The sequence below is a fragment of the Geospiza fortis genome, unplaced genomic scaffold, assembly GCF_000277835.1.
Source record: "Geospiza fortis unplaced genomic scaffold, GeoFor_1.0 scaffold12, whole genome shotgun sequence".
NCBI lineage: Eukaryota > Metazoa > Chordata > Aves > Passeriformes > Thraupidae > Geospiza > Geospiza fortis.
Genome location: NW_005054323.1, coordinates 4,596,827 through 4,613,047, shown reverse-complemented (window position 1 = coordinate 4,613,047; position 16,221 = coordinate 4,596,827). Strand labels below are relative to the sequence as shown.

The 16,221-nt window shown below is 36.7% G+C and overlaps 1 protein-coding gene across 1 annotated transcript in view; it reads left to right on the top strand.

Moving 5' to 3' along the window:
- SH3GL2 (SH3 domain containing GRB2 like 2, endophilin A1) overlaps window positions 1–15,882 on the top strand; it is an 18,751-nt gene extending 2,869 nt beyond the window's left edge. The window contains exons 3-8 of the mRNA XM_014306957.2: window positions 3,767–3,910; window positions 5,806–5,939; window positions 7,000–7,158; window positions 8,542–8,645; window positions 11,846–11,976; window positions 14,391–15,882. Coding sequence (XP_014162432.1) covers window positions 3,767–3,910; window positions 5,806–5,939; window positions 7,000–7,158; window positions 8,542–8,645; window positions 11,846–11,976; window positions 14,391–14,590 — 872 coding nt within the window. The 3' untranslated portion in view covers window positions 14,591–15,882. The remainder of the gene's footprint in view (window positions 1–3,766; window positions 3,911–5,805; window positions 5,940–6,999; window positions 7,159–8,541; window positions 8,646–11,845; window positions 11,977–14,390) is intronic.
- The last annotated feature ends 339 nt before the right edge of the window (window positions 15,883–16,221 follow it).

The following is a 16,221-nucleotide window of genomic DNA, read 5'->3' as shown; positions in this document are numbered from 1 at the left end:
GCAGCAGCAGCCTTAGCATCAGCACAGCCCTGTGCATGGGGCAGCTGCAGCTGCAGCCCTGGCATCAGCACAGCGCACACCTGGGGATCAGGGGAGGCGTGGTGGGAGCGTCTGCATGAGGCAGGCTTTTCCCTTACCTTCCCAGTCATTTGCCATGTGAAGGAAAAGGACCAGACAGTCCTTGCCGAGCATGGGAAAGCAAAGTTCCAAAGCAACTTCCTTCATGCACAAGGAGAGGTACCACTTTTCCTCTGGTCCTCTGGCAATTTCCCATCCTTGTTACAGAAAAGGGATGGCACAAAAGAGCTGTTGATGTCATACTGGAGGAAAGGACAGAAAATCAAGTGTTATCAGACATGTCTAAATTGAACCCTCAAAATGAGTTCAATGAGTCTTTTCCATAGGGACATGAAAGATCAGGTTCAACTGGGCTGATGGAGAACTACATGTTCCCCTTTTGCCAAAGGTTTCTTACAGGAAGGAGTGATCTGAACCCACAATAAACAAGGAAACCATTACAGTGAATATTACAGAGATTTCTGTAGTGATCTAGGAACATAAGTGTTTTAATACTAATTAAGTCAATGCCAGCATCACTGTTAGGTCAATGGAGTTAGCTTGTGATAAATCACAGAATCACAGAATACGCAGAGTGGGAAAGGACCCTCAAGGATTATTGAGTCCTGGTCCTGCACAGCATCATCCCCAAGAGTCATACCATATGCCTGAGAGTGTTGTACAAACACTTCTCAAACTTTGTCAGGCTGGTTCTGGGACCACTTCCCTGAAGGTAAAATTAGGCCTCCTGTATACCATAAGTATCTCAGAGTTTCATGGAACTACAGAAAAAATTCACACATTTACACTGAGAAATTTTATTCCGAATAGCTAGAAATAAATTTGAACTGCTGTGAAATGTTTCAACTCCAGTGGGGTATGCTGAAGGGCAATTGCTGCTACAGATTAATCGGTGATTTTTTGATGTTAGACCACAGAAGAGAAGATAATATTTTGATAATGCTGACAGTCGATTGAAAAAAAGAAAAAGGAGGAATGGTATTTACAACTTCAAGAACTTCTAGATGGAAAATAATGATGACCAGAACAGTTTCTATGTCAGCAGATGAAATTCTGTTTATGACTTGAGTCAACAGGTTCATTGCTCATTGTAATGTACTTTGCAGGAAAAGCAACAGGATTGGCAAACATTATGGGGATAGTGATAAAATTGTTAACTGCTGTCAAATTGCTGTTAAGCAACACTGTGTAGACTGAGTAATAAGCTTTGGCTGTTTAGTGCTTCTCTGACTGCCTTCTTGACACATTTGAGTGGTTATAGTCGCTGTGAATCGTGAAACAGGCTCACAGTAAAAGCAGACAGCAAAATTTCTGCAGGTAGCTACGAGTGTGATTTCAGGCACTTCAGGCAGTTTTAAATTTGCAATGCTGCATGAAAGACCAGTTTCCATAGTTTAGCTACATATCCTTTTGTCTGCTTGTGGCACATGCAAGTAAAATAAAAAAAATTAACATCATAATAGGCAGGGGAAGATACACTTTCATCCTGATATGATGAGATCATGTTGTTCATTCCACAGGTAAGAAGAAAGGAGGACTAAACCTTTTCAGCACTCACCTGATCTTAGATTGTTTTATGTCAGTTGCAAAAGGGCTCCCTGTAATGAGAAGAATTGTAATTTATTTTTTCAATAAAATAGAATTTTTTTCTCTTTTAAAATTCTCCCTACAACTGTATTACCTTTTACATGGGTCATGCCATTTTCTAGTATTTTCCATTTGCTTTCCCACTTTCATAAAAATTAGGAATATTACACTGGGAAAAGTGAGGGAATTTAATTTAAAAAATAAACAAAAAAGAAAACAAAACAAGCCACAAACAGAAAAAAAACCCTTTAACAACAATATTTTAAAGAAAATTAAATGTTTACCTGGGCTTGGAAGGAAGAAGAGGAGTTGAGATGTAGAACACATTCCTTGATAACTAACATGTTCCTGGAAAACACTTGGATAACATAGTACTGTGATGCTACAGATGACCTGGTCCATGGTGTTTTGAAACATCAATTAAAGAAGTATGAATCATTGTCTAACTTTTGCTTTCTACTCCTACCCTGCTGTCCAAAATATAGCCACTTCATTTTGTCATATTCCCTCTTGTATTTCTTTCTTTAATTTATGAAAATACCCTATTTGCTTGTGATTTAATTCAGCTTTCTGCCTCCACTCCCCTGACTAATTTTGTTTGTGCATTGTTTTCTTTTGTGCTTCTGTATTTTCTTATTGCCACCATCATTTCAATGACATTTAACTTCATTAAAATGCAGTTTCTTATATTGAACAGTCAGCAAGTCTGCTGACTGTAGTTTTGTAGTGGGTAGAAACAGAAGGCATGAAGAGATTCAGATGTTGAAAAGCATAATCTGACGGCACTCAAGGGTAGTGGGAAAACTAAAGAAACCTTAATTACTAGATGTTGAAAATACGTTGCCCTTTCATAGCTGGTTTTCAGGCAAAATAAGTACTGTGAGACTTGCCTGAGTTTCCTGTGTGTTTCTATGTCTCTATCTGTGTGAACAGACACAAAGGCTGAAAAGTGAAACATACTCCACAACAAGATCTCTCTCTTGATATACACTTTTAACAATAAATATATGAAAAACATTTGTTGACTCCAGTCTGCTAATATTTCATTTTGCTGAAGTGACTTGTGCAAGGCTGAATTTTGACCAATGAAATTGGCACACAACAGTGTGAACTAATAATGTTTTGTTGACAGGAAAACTAATTTTAAGAGCACCTTACAAAGTCAAGTGTTTGCAAGGGGGAAGGTAGAATGGTGGAATTCATAGCTGCCCTCCAGTAGCACACACAGTAATGTAGATTAGAAACATGCTCTGAGTCTGCATTGCTGGCAGTAGGATTTAGCTGGACAAATTTGAACTCAAGTGGCATTAACTAATTCACTCTCTTCAGGCCATTCACATGCTGTAGTTGCAAAAATTCACTAGAGCACAGCAGCAAATGAATTATTGCTTTCATATTTGCTGTCTTTGTTTCCATCAATTACAATATTTGTGTTGTGTCTTTTAATATTTGTTCTTCAGGTGTGTGTCTGAAATAAAATGCAAGATGAAGTACAACTGAAAACCTTATTGAAGTAGGAATTTCCCTAAATCCCCATAAAAAGTGAAAAGTGTTGGAAAGGTTGCTGCACATCATGTTTGGAGATATAGGCTTTCCTTAATGTTCTACAGCCAAAAAACTTGCAAATATTTAAAAAATGGGGGGTACCACAGTTTAATCTTCAGTGTACCTAGTCTGGACTTTTCCTTGAGGGAAAGGCTGGCTCAATCTGGTATCCATCTGGTACCTAGGGATTTTAAGATTAAGATAAATCTGGAGATATTGTAAAGATTTTCTTCTCTGTTGCATGTCAAACATGCTGTCTTGCGAGTGTTCCTGGGCTTTCTTATGTCCAAGTCATTTCAAGGGAAGCTTTGTCTCAGAAGTTCAGGACAGAGACTCCTCTCTAATCTGCCAGAAAAATAAAAACAGTATTGACCAACAATATTTCATTGCTTTGCTCTAAAAATAATTTATGAAAAACACGGCTTAGTCCTGAACTTACATAGTATCTTTAAAATATATTTTAAGTTGCTCAGATAAATTTAAACACAAGAATGGATTTATGCCTGTGTAGGCAAATGATTGCATGCTTGTAACCTCTGTCTCTTGCCTTCTTCAGCTTCCAGAGCTAAACTCAGCATGATCAACACTATGTCAAAAATTCGAGGCCAGGAAAAGGGACCAGGCTATCCTCAGGCAGAAGCCTTGCTGGCAGATGCAATGTTGAAATTTGGCCGAGAACTTGGTGAAGAATGCAACTTTGGTAACTTGTTTACTTCACTTTCCATTATAATGCAATAAAAACAGTAGGAAAATTTCATCCAGCTTTCATTATTAAAGGGCTGCACTCTTATAGAGGAAAAACGTCTGCAAGAAGCATTTCAGTTCTGCTTCTGCAAGAAGCGTTAGAATTCCGCTTCATCCAACTTTTCCTTTGAGGTTGGTCTAGGTCTGTTTTGAGTATCTTTTGAGGATTTCAACTAGAGAAACTTTTTGTATAAATGGAAGTCAAACTGCTTCCATTTTGACACATAGGCTTTAGCTCTCTGTCATAAATTGTGATACTTACTGTGGCTGTGTTGGATTGAAACATGTACATGTACAGAAATTGTGTTATTGTCTATACATATATAGAACAAAGTGCTTTTGTCCTCAGAATCCTTAAACCAACTGTTACTGTCGTCATTGCAGGCAAGGAATAAAAACTAATAGATTTTTAATAGGCTTTGGCCTTTTTTTCGACCAAAGTCCACATTTTAAGGCACTAATAAACACTTCTGTCTCATCTGTTAGCTGCTTCTCCCTCCAAGCCCAAATGAATTTTCAGCTGTCTAGGTTACAGATGTTAAATTGACTCTTAAAACTATGTTCTGCAGTAGAGTTTTGATTATAAAAAGGTGACATTACAACAGCATACTTTGTCTTTCTGTCTTGTTTGTGTGGACTTCTCTGTGGCCATTTTTACGTGACAACACACAGGACCCTCAAACGGGACTGTGGAAATCCTCTTCTCTATTTGAACCATCATAAAATTGTTTTTCTAACATAAAGCCATATGGAATGGAAAAAGTACTTTCTTACTTGTTTTATATAATTCATCAGAAAGTTTGGCAGATGTAGTTTGATTTGTGCTAAATGCTACTGATTTTTTTTATTGGTTGCCTGTCATTTATTAAATTTCAAACAAATTTTTAGAAGGAAAATGAAGAACTAATATAATCTAGTTTCTGCAACTTGCTTTATATTCTGTAACAACTGCACTACCATGCAGCAGAATAGATACAGCAATTATTTTCACATTCTTAACTAATAGCAGCTATTACAGCTATTTGTCATTCGTTGTCCACATCTGGAAGGCTCTCTCATTTTGCAGTGCATTGCTGGCATCTGCTGCTTGAGATACAAAGCTTCTGCTTCTCACATATTTTGGTTTTCACACCCTTCGTATTCTTTGAAAGTGGTTTTTTATTTTTTTATCCCTAACCTATATGTCAAACCAGGAGGTATGTCTGAGCTTCTTGTTTTTCTTTTAATGGAGCAGAAGTAAAACAGGGTAGTAGTTTTTATGGCCCTCAAGTTAGTCTTGGAGGAAATTTCAAAAGGCAGTTAGGGTTATTGAAGTTTATGATCTTCATACACCTACTCTTGAGTGGTCTGTGTAGCAGACCTCTCAGGTGTAGTAGTATTATGAAGTCTATAGTCTCATCAAAAAATCTTTCATTAAAAAAACAATCTGTGAAACTTTTAAGAATTCTTACATTTGGTACTGTCACCAGTCTCATTGATAGAAATGGGGCGACCTAGACTCAAACTATTTTTTAGTGCAGTGGGGTGATGATACCACCAGATAAATACAATTCTGTTCTAGCATATTTATTTCAACAGAGTGGGGAATGAACAGACGGTAAGGGATGTGGACGAGCCTGTCTTGGTGCATCATAGAACCACAAATTCAGCTGTATTACAAGGAGTGAACTCTGGTGGCTGCAGGAGTGTAAAATCTATGTTGCTCTTTCACATAGTGCATCATCCTGTGTCTTTCCTAAATTTGAAACCGAAAATAAAATACTAACGGTAGTTGCCATGAAGTTTCCATGACTCTCTTTCATTCTACAGTGGTTTGAAATGAACTTATTTTGACTGAATCTTTTATTTCAGGACCAGCACTTGTTGATGTGGGAGAAGCTATGAAGGAGCTTTCTGAAGTCAAGGACTCTTTAGACATGGAAGTGAAGCAAAACTTCATTGACCCACTTCAGAATCTCCATGATAAGGATCTGAGAGAAATACAGGTATTGCCCTCAATGCAGCATTTTAATAATGCCAAGTGTGTGGACTGTCTATATGTTTAGAATTTTTGTTAGTTGTGTAGTTTAAAATGGGGCATTCAGGTTTGAAAATTACCTCATTTTTGTCTCTTTTGGCTTGAATTTTGCTTTCAATTCTGTATGTCTTGATGATGCATTAGAAAGGGAAAGATAAAAATTTGAACATTTTTGCTGGCAAAATTTTCAGTCTTATGCAGGCAAGAGCACAGTGCTCCAATCTTGCCATTTGAAAGCTCATTTCACAAAATAGATGTACTGATGTTCACGTGCCATTTTCTAGTGTATGGCAAATGCTTATCTGCATGAGTGGCTGCTTTTCTCAGCTCAGTAAGGCTTTCATACTGTTAAATGTATGTGGATGAAAGGTATCTTGGACTGTTTGATATCATTTAGAAAATGGGTAGTTATAAATATTGTAGTCCATGCTAAATTGATTCTTCTGAGAGAAAGTAAACACCTCAAGTAATCATGGTCATGCTGGTAGCATTAACTTCTGGCCAGTTGAACGTGGCAGCTGCTAAACAGATGAACCTGAATGTTACCTCAGGTAACAGTCTAGGAAATCTTCAGTATAAGACAGCAATAAGATAATGTAGTGGTCTGGTAGAAATGATAAAAATAAATCCTGTGTTGCTTTGATTATGAATGCAGTTACACAGACAAAAATGTAATAAGTTGTACTTTTAAAAGTATTTTCTCCTGAACATCTAGTGAAAAAACATAGTGTTCAGGTAATTCTCATCAGAGTTAAAAAGCAAGAAACCCGTGTATCTTTTATAGAGATGGCAATTGAAGTTGTCCATTCTGCATGGCCTTTTATTAAATTGGTCTGTCATTTAGGTTGTTGCTTCTTAAATGATACATAAACCCACGTATTTCATTGTTCCGTATTTCTCTCCTCTGGGAAGGGGTTAGTAGGCAGCAAACAACATATGCTTCCAAGTGTGCATGGACTACCTGCTTACAGGAAAGTTGGGGAAGGTCCTTTATTGTCTGCTCACATTTGTGTTTTTTGTTTTTTTAGCATCACCTGAAGAAAATGGAGGGTCGACGCCTGGATTTTGATTACAAGAAAAAAAGACAGGGCAAGCTCCCTGATGAAGAACTTCGTCAAGCTCTGGAGAAGTTTGATGAATCAAAAGAAATTGCTGAGTCAAGCATGTTTAACCTTCTGGAGATGGATGTGAGATAACCCTTGTTAATCTTTGCCCAGAGTCTTAGAAAGATAGTGGAGACACTTTCCTCCTTGTTGGACACAGTGAAAGGCTCAGAACCTTTAGTAATGTACAACACGTTCTTGTAGGAACAATTTTTTAGGTATTCTATAGGTAACTGAGCTAGAGAATGTGAGCCCTCTGTAGCATCGTTGTGCTTCCTAAATGCAAAGCATTACTTACAAAACTGAAGTATCTTCTTAGACTTATGTAAATATTACTATTGATGTTTACTTGTGATTATAGGGTTTGGACCAAGGCTTTTGCTCAAGTGTGTGGGCTGCTGAGAGGACTGTAAAGATCAGAAATTATGAACTCATAACCCTATGGTCTCTGCTGTAATCAGATGCAATAGTGAATAGAAAACCCAAAGTTACTGTAGATGTTCATATCTGACTCTGCAGAATATGTGTTACTTATATATTGGTTCAGATTGAGCATTTTCTAGGTTTATCTAATGTTCTATTTATAATTAATGTTGAAATTGTTAAATTAAGCAAGAAAAAACATCTCTATAACATGTCAGCTGGGGTCTGTCTTATAGAATATGTAGTCAAAGGAAATTAATTTTAAGTATTTCTGTTGATGTGAATTATTTGATTTATTTTAAGTTCACACCTATTCTAACTCATTTTGTTACCAGATTGCTATAGAGGAGCTGTAGCAAACCTGAAAATATTTGCATATAGAACTTAGTATTTCCATAGGAATTAAATATAACTGCACTGAAATGAAGGAAATATAACAAGCTTGTAGTTTTAATCTTTGTAGTAACATCCATACCCATGTATGCAAATTGTGCTGACAAACATTCCCTTTACCATTGTGGCATTGTGGCATTTTGCACTATGAAAACAGCTAGCAATTGCACTGCCCACAAGTCGGGATCTGGGTGCGTTTCCCCTTATGAAATTGAATGCTCTCTGCCCTCAGCACAACTTTCTGTTTGGTCTGCTTCACAGGTCAGAACACAATAGAAGCATGACCATAGTCCCTGTGGTTCTGTGCCCTTCAAAGGCAGGGAGGGAGAAGGCGTATTATACTCTCACTACAGTCTCGTTTTTACTTTCATAGTGTTTGCTGACTGTGATAGGTCTGTAGGCTGCTGTTCATGCAAATCAGCCATGAAGAGATGATCTGCAGAGAAGAGTTGCAGTTACCATTCCAGATCAGGTCATAATCAGATGTGGTAATGAATATAGACTAATATGTAAATATTTACTGCTAACTGCAAAGATGAATCAAGGTTTTAGAGAGATAAGTTAAACTACCTTTGTAGTGGACAGTGGTCTTTATTCTCTGTTCGCTGAGCAAAAGCACCTAAGATCTGATGTTTTAATGTCAATTCTCAGATTGAACAAGTGAGCCAGCTTTCTGCCCTTGTGCAAGCCCAGCTGGAGTACCACAAGCAGGCCACACAGATCCTACAGCGAGTTACTTCTAAACTGGAAGACAGGTAATGCACTTTTTGTAAGTTTGTTAGTTTTACAGAGATAGAAAACCTATGACTAGAATGCAATGCTGTTATCCTTCTCAACTTGGTAGTTGTTCTTTAATGAAATCAAGGACCATTTCATTAGATGATTGCTGATATTTAAATGTTTTGGAGATGCATCTACTTCTAAGTATGAGTTCAGGAGAGTACCTCAGTTCAGTTAAGCTATCAAACGTGAATTAACTGAGAGTGTTTATAAATATTGAGGTCAGTGACACTCTCAGTTTTGGATTCCTTACTGTTTGTGCATGTATTCACAAAGTGTGCTCATTCTGAAAGATGTTAAAAATTGATTTTGCAAAAAAGTATCTTGTTGCATTCTTATCTACCTGAAGATCTTCCTGAGCCAGTAAGTGAGCCTCATTATTAACAACTTTATTAAATATTCCTCCTATTATCAGATTAAACTTGATACTGGATTTGAGCAATCTCTTCCATCTCCATTTGTATAACTGTATATGCTACAGGATTCCTACAACATCTTTTTTTAAGAGTTTCATCATTTTTACTTCAGAATTTTTGTTTCCATCAAAACAAATTGATTAGCTTCTCACACACACATTCATCTTAAAAGAAATTTAACATTCAGGGAAGGTTTCACTACTAATATGGTTCTGGCAGACTCCTAGAAAAAGCTGGATATAATTCCCAAGAGGAGATAATGTTCACATACTGTGCAAAGGCAGCTGTTTTCTGATGTCATTAGTATAGATCAAGTTGCTAATACTGCCAGGTCTGTCAGTATTAATTTTCTCAGAGCATGCATCCTGAAAACCTCATTCACTTCTGAGTCTTAAAGTCTTTGTGACTAGGAGCAGCACTTGTTTTGGTGGGTAGGCTGTCATGCTGACTGTTCATGGATACAGTTTGCAGTACTGTCTAAACAGCAAACAGGACAACTTTTAGCACTTGCAAAAGAGAACTGCAATTCACTTGCTTTATAGAAGCATTAAAAATTCCTCAGGGACAGGTGTTTTATCTGGTAGTCCATAAATTATGCCATTAAGTGAACATACATCTCTACAATAGATTTCTCTTCCTATACCAATTCGGAACATCCTTTGCCATTTTAAAATTTCTGCTAACTGGTCAGTATTTTTACTTCAAATTTCAGCTGTAAATGATTTTATCTTTACAAGGACCTCTCATCAGAATGTTATGGTAATTCTGTTGAACTAAACATTTTGCATCCCTAATTGTAAAGAGGCTGCTGGCTAAATCATACTTTATCCACACCTCTGGACACAAATTGAGCACTATGATTGTGTTCATGCCAGAGATGAGTCAGGGATGTAGAGCTGTTACTATCCAAACTACTAGTCTTTCCCTGCTGGTGATAGGCAGGTAGCAAGTAATGCATAGCCCCTGAAGTTTGGTTGTGGGTTTTTGTTTTTTGGGTTTTTTTTTTTTTACTATAGGGCTAGAAAATAAATCATTATTTACTTTTAAGCTAAGCAAATTTGTTACTGTTCACTGTCAATGATGTCTACAGCACATACTGCACATTTTCTATGTACTCTTCGAAAGAGTGAATGGAACCTGTTTATGCTGGCTCCTGGCATGGACAATGTCTTATAACTACCAAGACTGCCCTGTGCAAAATATTCACAAAAGAATGTTTAAAAAGTATGAGATAGACTCCAAAAACGATGAAAAATTTGAAAATGCACTTGTCTTCTATTTTTTCTTGGCTCTTTAGATTAGACTTCAAGACTTTCTTCAGGAAGTACAAGTGAAAATTTAATTTCTTTTCTACACATTAGTGGAAGGCATAAATGTCCTTAAAATGCCATGATTCCAGGAACTGGGAAATATTAGGAGCTTGGGGAACATTGGGAAATCTCCAGTAAAATTAATAAAAACTGGAAGGCCAGCAAAGACTATTTTAAATTCCCTTTTTCACTGAGTGTAATGAGGGTGGCAGTTTTCCCAACACAGTATCATGACAGAGCATCTGGGAAGCAGGTATGGTCTCCTTGGAGGTATTTCTTTTCTTAAGAAACATGGCTCATACTGATCTTTTGGGTAATTTTTAGCAAGTCAGTAGAACTGTCACCTTATAGTTCATAATCTGAAAAAAATGGTGTTTCATGAAAGCATTAAGTGTAACAGAAGTAGTTTAAGTATTTCTTAAAAATTTTACTGTCTTGAATTTTGCTAATGAGTGAAACAAAAGAAAGGCTTTTTATTTATTTTGACACTTCAATTATTTAAGTGGGGGTTTTTTGTTTGTTTGGGTTTTTTTTTGTTGCTTATGGGTTTGGTTTTTTAATGTGGAAGAAAAGCACTGTCTAGGAACTGACTTATATTAGTATTTTGGATGGTGAAGAAAACCTTGTCATAGGATCAAAAATCAGTAAGTTAGATTAAGATCTTTACAATAGATAAATCAAAATGTGCTACCAGCAGCAAATCTAGGGCAGATATAGAAAAAGTTAGAAAAATCAACTTGTCTTGTAAGTACATATGTTCTTTCATATGTGGAATTAGAAATACATGTGGTAGTTGATCTGATTCTGTTCATTCCTTTCCTGGATTTTACCCTGGAATCTGTAAATAGACACTTCCCTAGAAACTCTAGATTTCTCAGCTAGAAGAAATCGTTGAAATTAATGATAAATAAATGGTTACTTTGAGAGAAGGGAAGAGTGGACTTTTGTCCCTATGTGAAACAAGTATTCCAAATTGCAAATTAACTAAGTCTGCAGCTGAAGTCAGTACATTCCCACAGTCTTCTTACAAAATGACAAGAGTTGGCATCAATCAACTGAATAAATAATGTTGCAAGGATTAGAAGCAAAAAGTCATGCTAAAAATGGGGACAGGGATGTTTGTCTAGCCCTTCTCTAAGCATTGATAGTCATGTAACAAGTTTTTCTTTATTATGAGTGCTTTGTTTTTGTTAGGCAAGAGGAAGATAGACAAATTGCTAGGTTTCTAAAAGGAATGAAGAATTAACAACTTCATGGCACAGTCACATTGGCTGGTTTTGGTAATTTAAACTACTGTTGTAAACAAAAAAAACTACTCCAAATGACTCAACTTGTTTACTATGGATGACTGGTGGATGAGAATTTCAGCCTTGGAAATAAAGGTATTTGGTGCATCTCGTCTGCTAATAAGATATTAACTCTTGACATTCAACCTTGATGTTTTGGCAGAATAAAAGAGGCATCATCTCAGCCCAGGCGAGAGTACCAGCCCAAACCCCGTATGAGCCTGGATTTCTCGACTGGTGACAATACACAGCACAATGGAGGGATATCCCATGCCACCACACCCAAACCATCAGGTAATGGCAGAGCTTTGTGTCCATGTAGAAGCTACACACTTTGTTCTGGAGATTAGTTTTTCCATGAGAAAAATGAGAATGGGGATAGTATATAGAAGAGAGATATTTGAACTGTTGTTTCTTTGGGAAGTGTTCATATCCTCAGGCAGGAGAACAGAGATTGATTATCTACTGCTTTAAAGGTGTCTTTTGGTCAAAAATTTATTTTGTCCTGAAAGATTACCCTGAAATACAGATTTTTACAAAACAGGTATTTAGAAAACCAAAATAACAATTAAAAGTTTTCCACGAAAATGCAGAAACCTGAGGCCAGCCAGGCCTCCATAACCATATCCTGCTTTTTAAAATCAGGTATTATATATAACACAGCAAACTTGAAAGTAAAAATAACTGAAAAGAAAAACTAGGATACATGATCTATTTTCTTTGTCCAAGTAGGACTAGCACATGCAAGATTAACCATTAGTATGAGTGTACATAATTCCTATCTTAAAGAATGGTTTATTTAATATCAGCCATACCATGGAAGTCTTATTATTTGTTTCCTACACAATAATGATCTGTTATCCCATGGTATGGTGAGGGCTCGCCTCTGTCCAGTCCCTGATTTTAGTTATTTCAGTTTACCTCAGTGACAATTGCTACCACATTCCACCTTGCAAGAGCAGTGTTTTTCACTAGATCTTTAGTCAGGATTTCTTTTCTTTCCATCACATCCTGATGGTGAATGTTTGATTTTCTCCCACATATAGACAGGAAGAGTATCTCCATTTGGCTGTGACAATTTGAAATAATCTTACACAACCTTGCACTCCTAACAATCTCCTCACAGTGCTAAAAAGGAGAAAGATATAATAGAGATTCGTTATGAATGAGTGTGGCTTGAGTCTTGCATGCTAGAACTCTCCTCATTCCACCAGTAATTTTCTTCTTTATCCTTTTTTGTAGTGTCATGAACACTTGTCTGTGCTAAGCCAGAGCAGACTGATGTTCATGTATCTCTCTAGCATTTATATTTCCCTCTTCAGAGGACAGTATTTAACAGTTTCTTCAGTAGGGCTTTTATTTGGAAGTGTATATTGGTTTCAGAGGTACACCTTCTTTGAAAATTCTTGAATATATGTTTGGAGTGATTTATTTAAAGGTTTTATTTGCTATTTCATCTAAATTTCAGCTGGTAGCAATGAGGATACCAAACATGCTGTAAGGCTTGTTGATGTCAGCACAGTAGTCTTAATGACAAAGAAACCAAAATACACTCTGAGCATTATGTAAAGCAAAGAAAATAAGATTTCACTACAGAATTTAATAAATTAAGTCTGTTATTTGAAAAAACTTGCTCTATTGAGATCTATAGAAATGGAAAATTTTTGTTATAAAATAACTCAAGCATGGGCCTTCTAACCAGAGTGAGTGTTCAAAACAAATATGCAGAATGTTTGAAACTGAAATTTACTCATCTTAAAGCCAGTATTCATGAAAAAGTAGAATATATATTCTTAGAACTATCATTATGACGAAGTGGCATGTTTTAATTCATTTAGACCACTGAAAGTGCATGAACTTTTACTATGGAAATTCAGATGGGGAAATGATTTCTTATAATTTAGTGCTGCTAAGTCTTAAGTATTTTGACCAGTAACAATTTTGGTTTTGGTAGGCTTGAAGGTATAGAGACTTCAGGGGGAGGGAAGAAGGAGTATATTTGTTAATTTCATATAACATGTGACAGTCCAATCAAATTAATGACTTATAATAATATCCATTAGCTATCCTAAAGAGTTTATGGTTAGATGTTCCTAGATTAGCAAATTAGAAAGCTCTCAATTTCAAACTTTTTCTGAATCTATCCTGATGGCCCTGCAATAAAGTATTTTGTGGGAATGGAGAATAAAAATCTTTGGAAGTGTGATACTAAAATTAAGAGAATTAGGAGCAGTGGTATAGCGGTGCCAGTGAAAATTCCAAATAAAGGGCAAACACACAATTATGTCTTCACTGTTGTTTTAAGCTACCACTTACACTATTTACCCAAGGTAAATGACAAAACATCTCTTTGCCAGTAAAGCTGGAAATATGTTAGGGCTTTTTCCTAATTTTTTGTGTTTTATTAACAAATAAAAATTAGATTCCAAATTGATCATAGTTGTGCTTTCAGGTCTGGGCTTGACTATAGCTTGATTCTTTTGGGATTCTCAGACTTGTACCAGCAGACACTTAGAGTAACTGAAGGCTGTCAGAAGCTAATAGTTGTCTTCTAACAAAGATTGGCAGTATAGTTATTATTGAAGAACTGTCATCAGAATATTAGTGAGAACAGAAACAGCAAAATCTGTCATAGGTACAGTAGTAAAATGGGTACTCTTAAGTGTTGAGATTTTTAAGCATGTTGTTTCTATGTTTCTTCTCCTTAGGTGTTCACATGGATCAGCCATGCTGCCGAGCTCTGTATGACTTCGAACCAGAGAATGAAGGGGAGCTGGGATTTAAAGAGGGTGATATTATTACCCTCACTAACCAGATTGATGAAAACTGGTATGAGGGCATGCTTCATGGCCAGTCAGGTTTCTTCCCCATCAATTATGTCGATATTCTAGTTCCATTACCCAATTAGGAATGCTGATCTACCACCTCTGACACAGATAGCTGTGTCAGTACCACTGCTTTCAAAATGCTGCTTCTTACACCTTACAAGTGCAAACTGCAGTGGTTAGAGTTACCGATTCCTAATGAGCATCTTTGGTTTACGTGTTGTCATACTATGTGGTGGTGATGCGTTGTATCTTCTGAGCCAGCATAGCGTGGATTAGTTTATTGACTGTGCTGGCCTGGTAGTAACCAGAGCCATTAGTGAGATGAAACAGGGAAGATGATGGCAAGCAAAGCAGGTAATTCATAGTGAAGTAGCAGGAAGTGAAGGTGGTGTTGGGAAGATAATGCCTATCACCACCGTATTACTTTTTCAGTCTTAGTTCTCTATAAAAAGAGGGAAAAGTTCTTGCCATTCCATCTTTCCCTTCCTAATGATACAGTTCACACAAGTCTAACACTGACTAACCAGAATTGTATCTTCCAACCAAACTGGCTGGCTGTTCTCACAGAGAGAGCATAAGTGTAGATCCTCTGGTTTCTCAGAAAGTGAACCACTGTACTGTGTGTCCTGCTGCTCTCTGCTAAGTTTTATATTCTTAATTATCGTTAAAAGGCCTATTTCCCTCCAGAGGTAAACTGTAAGCTATCGAATGGGGATTCCTGTAGTAGAAATGTTGGACCACAAACGACCTGAATTTGCCCTTCAGGAACTTTTAGCATGCTCACCAAAATGCCAGTAAATGGGCAAGATGGGGAATAAAACTGGCATTTATTTAATGTTTCTTGTCAAGTCTTGGCACAAAACCTTGCTGCTTAAGCACCAGATATCCTTTGTAAACTCATTCACTGAGGAATACAGTAACCAACCAAACACAACCCTCATTTCATTTGTTTCTGTCTGCCATGTGTTCTTTGAACATCATTTGTGCATACTCTCTCCTCAATGAGGACAAAATAAAACATGTTATTTTTCTGTTGAGCAATTGAAGACATGTGGCTGTATATATAAGAACATTTCCCATCTGTTTAGTTGGTTCTCCTGTGTTCCTCCTTCCTGCACTTGTTGTGTACAGTGCTGTGCCTAGCTTCTTGGCATTCTTTTGGTAACAGTTGCAGAAGTTCTGTTAGTTTAGTTATCCAGAGTTCTATTTATCTAAATTGTACAGACTCTATCAGAGGTTTAATGTGCTGCTTCGAATGTGCCACTTCAGTACTGGATGATGTGAAATAAAGACAATTCCCTACTGCTTAATGTTTAAACTATATTATGGAAAGTATTGTTATTTCAAATAAATGCTGAGAGAATAACTAGAATGATGTTGTGGATTATTGCTTTGTTGCTTTAAAATCTGCTTTGATAACTTCAGCTAACAAGAATTTTATTTTAGATGTATTTCTCATTTCCTGCAAATGTGAAAAATCTTTCCTTTTTTAGGCATTATCATTTTACTTCAGTCAAATAAATCTCATACATATAATGGCCTTTATAAGCAGGATGGACTTAACAGTGACCACATTAAATTAGTCTCTCCATCACTAGCATGCAGTCTTGTAGATACAAGTTTTTGCTTATATTGCCTGGCACCCACAATGCTATTGAAGCTTAAAGACTCGGTAACTTATAATTTATTTATGGTTTAAGTAAAAACAGAG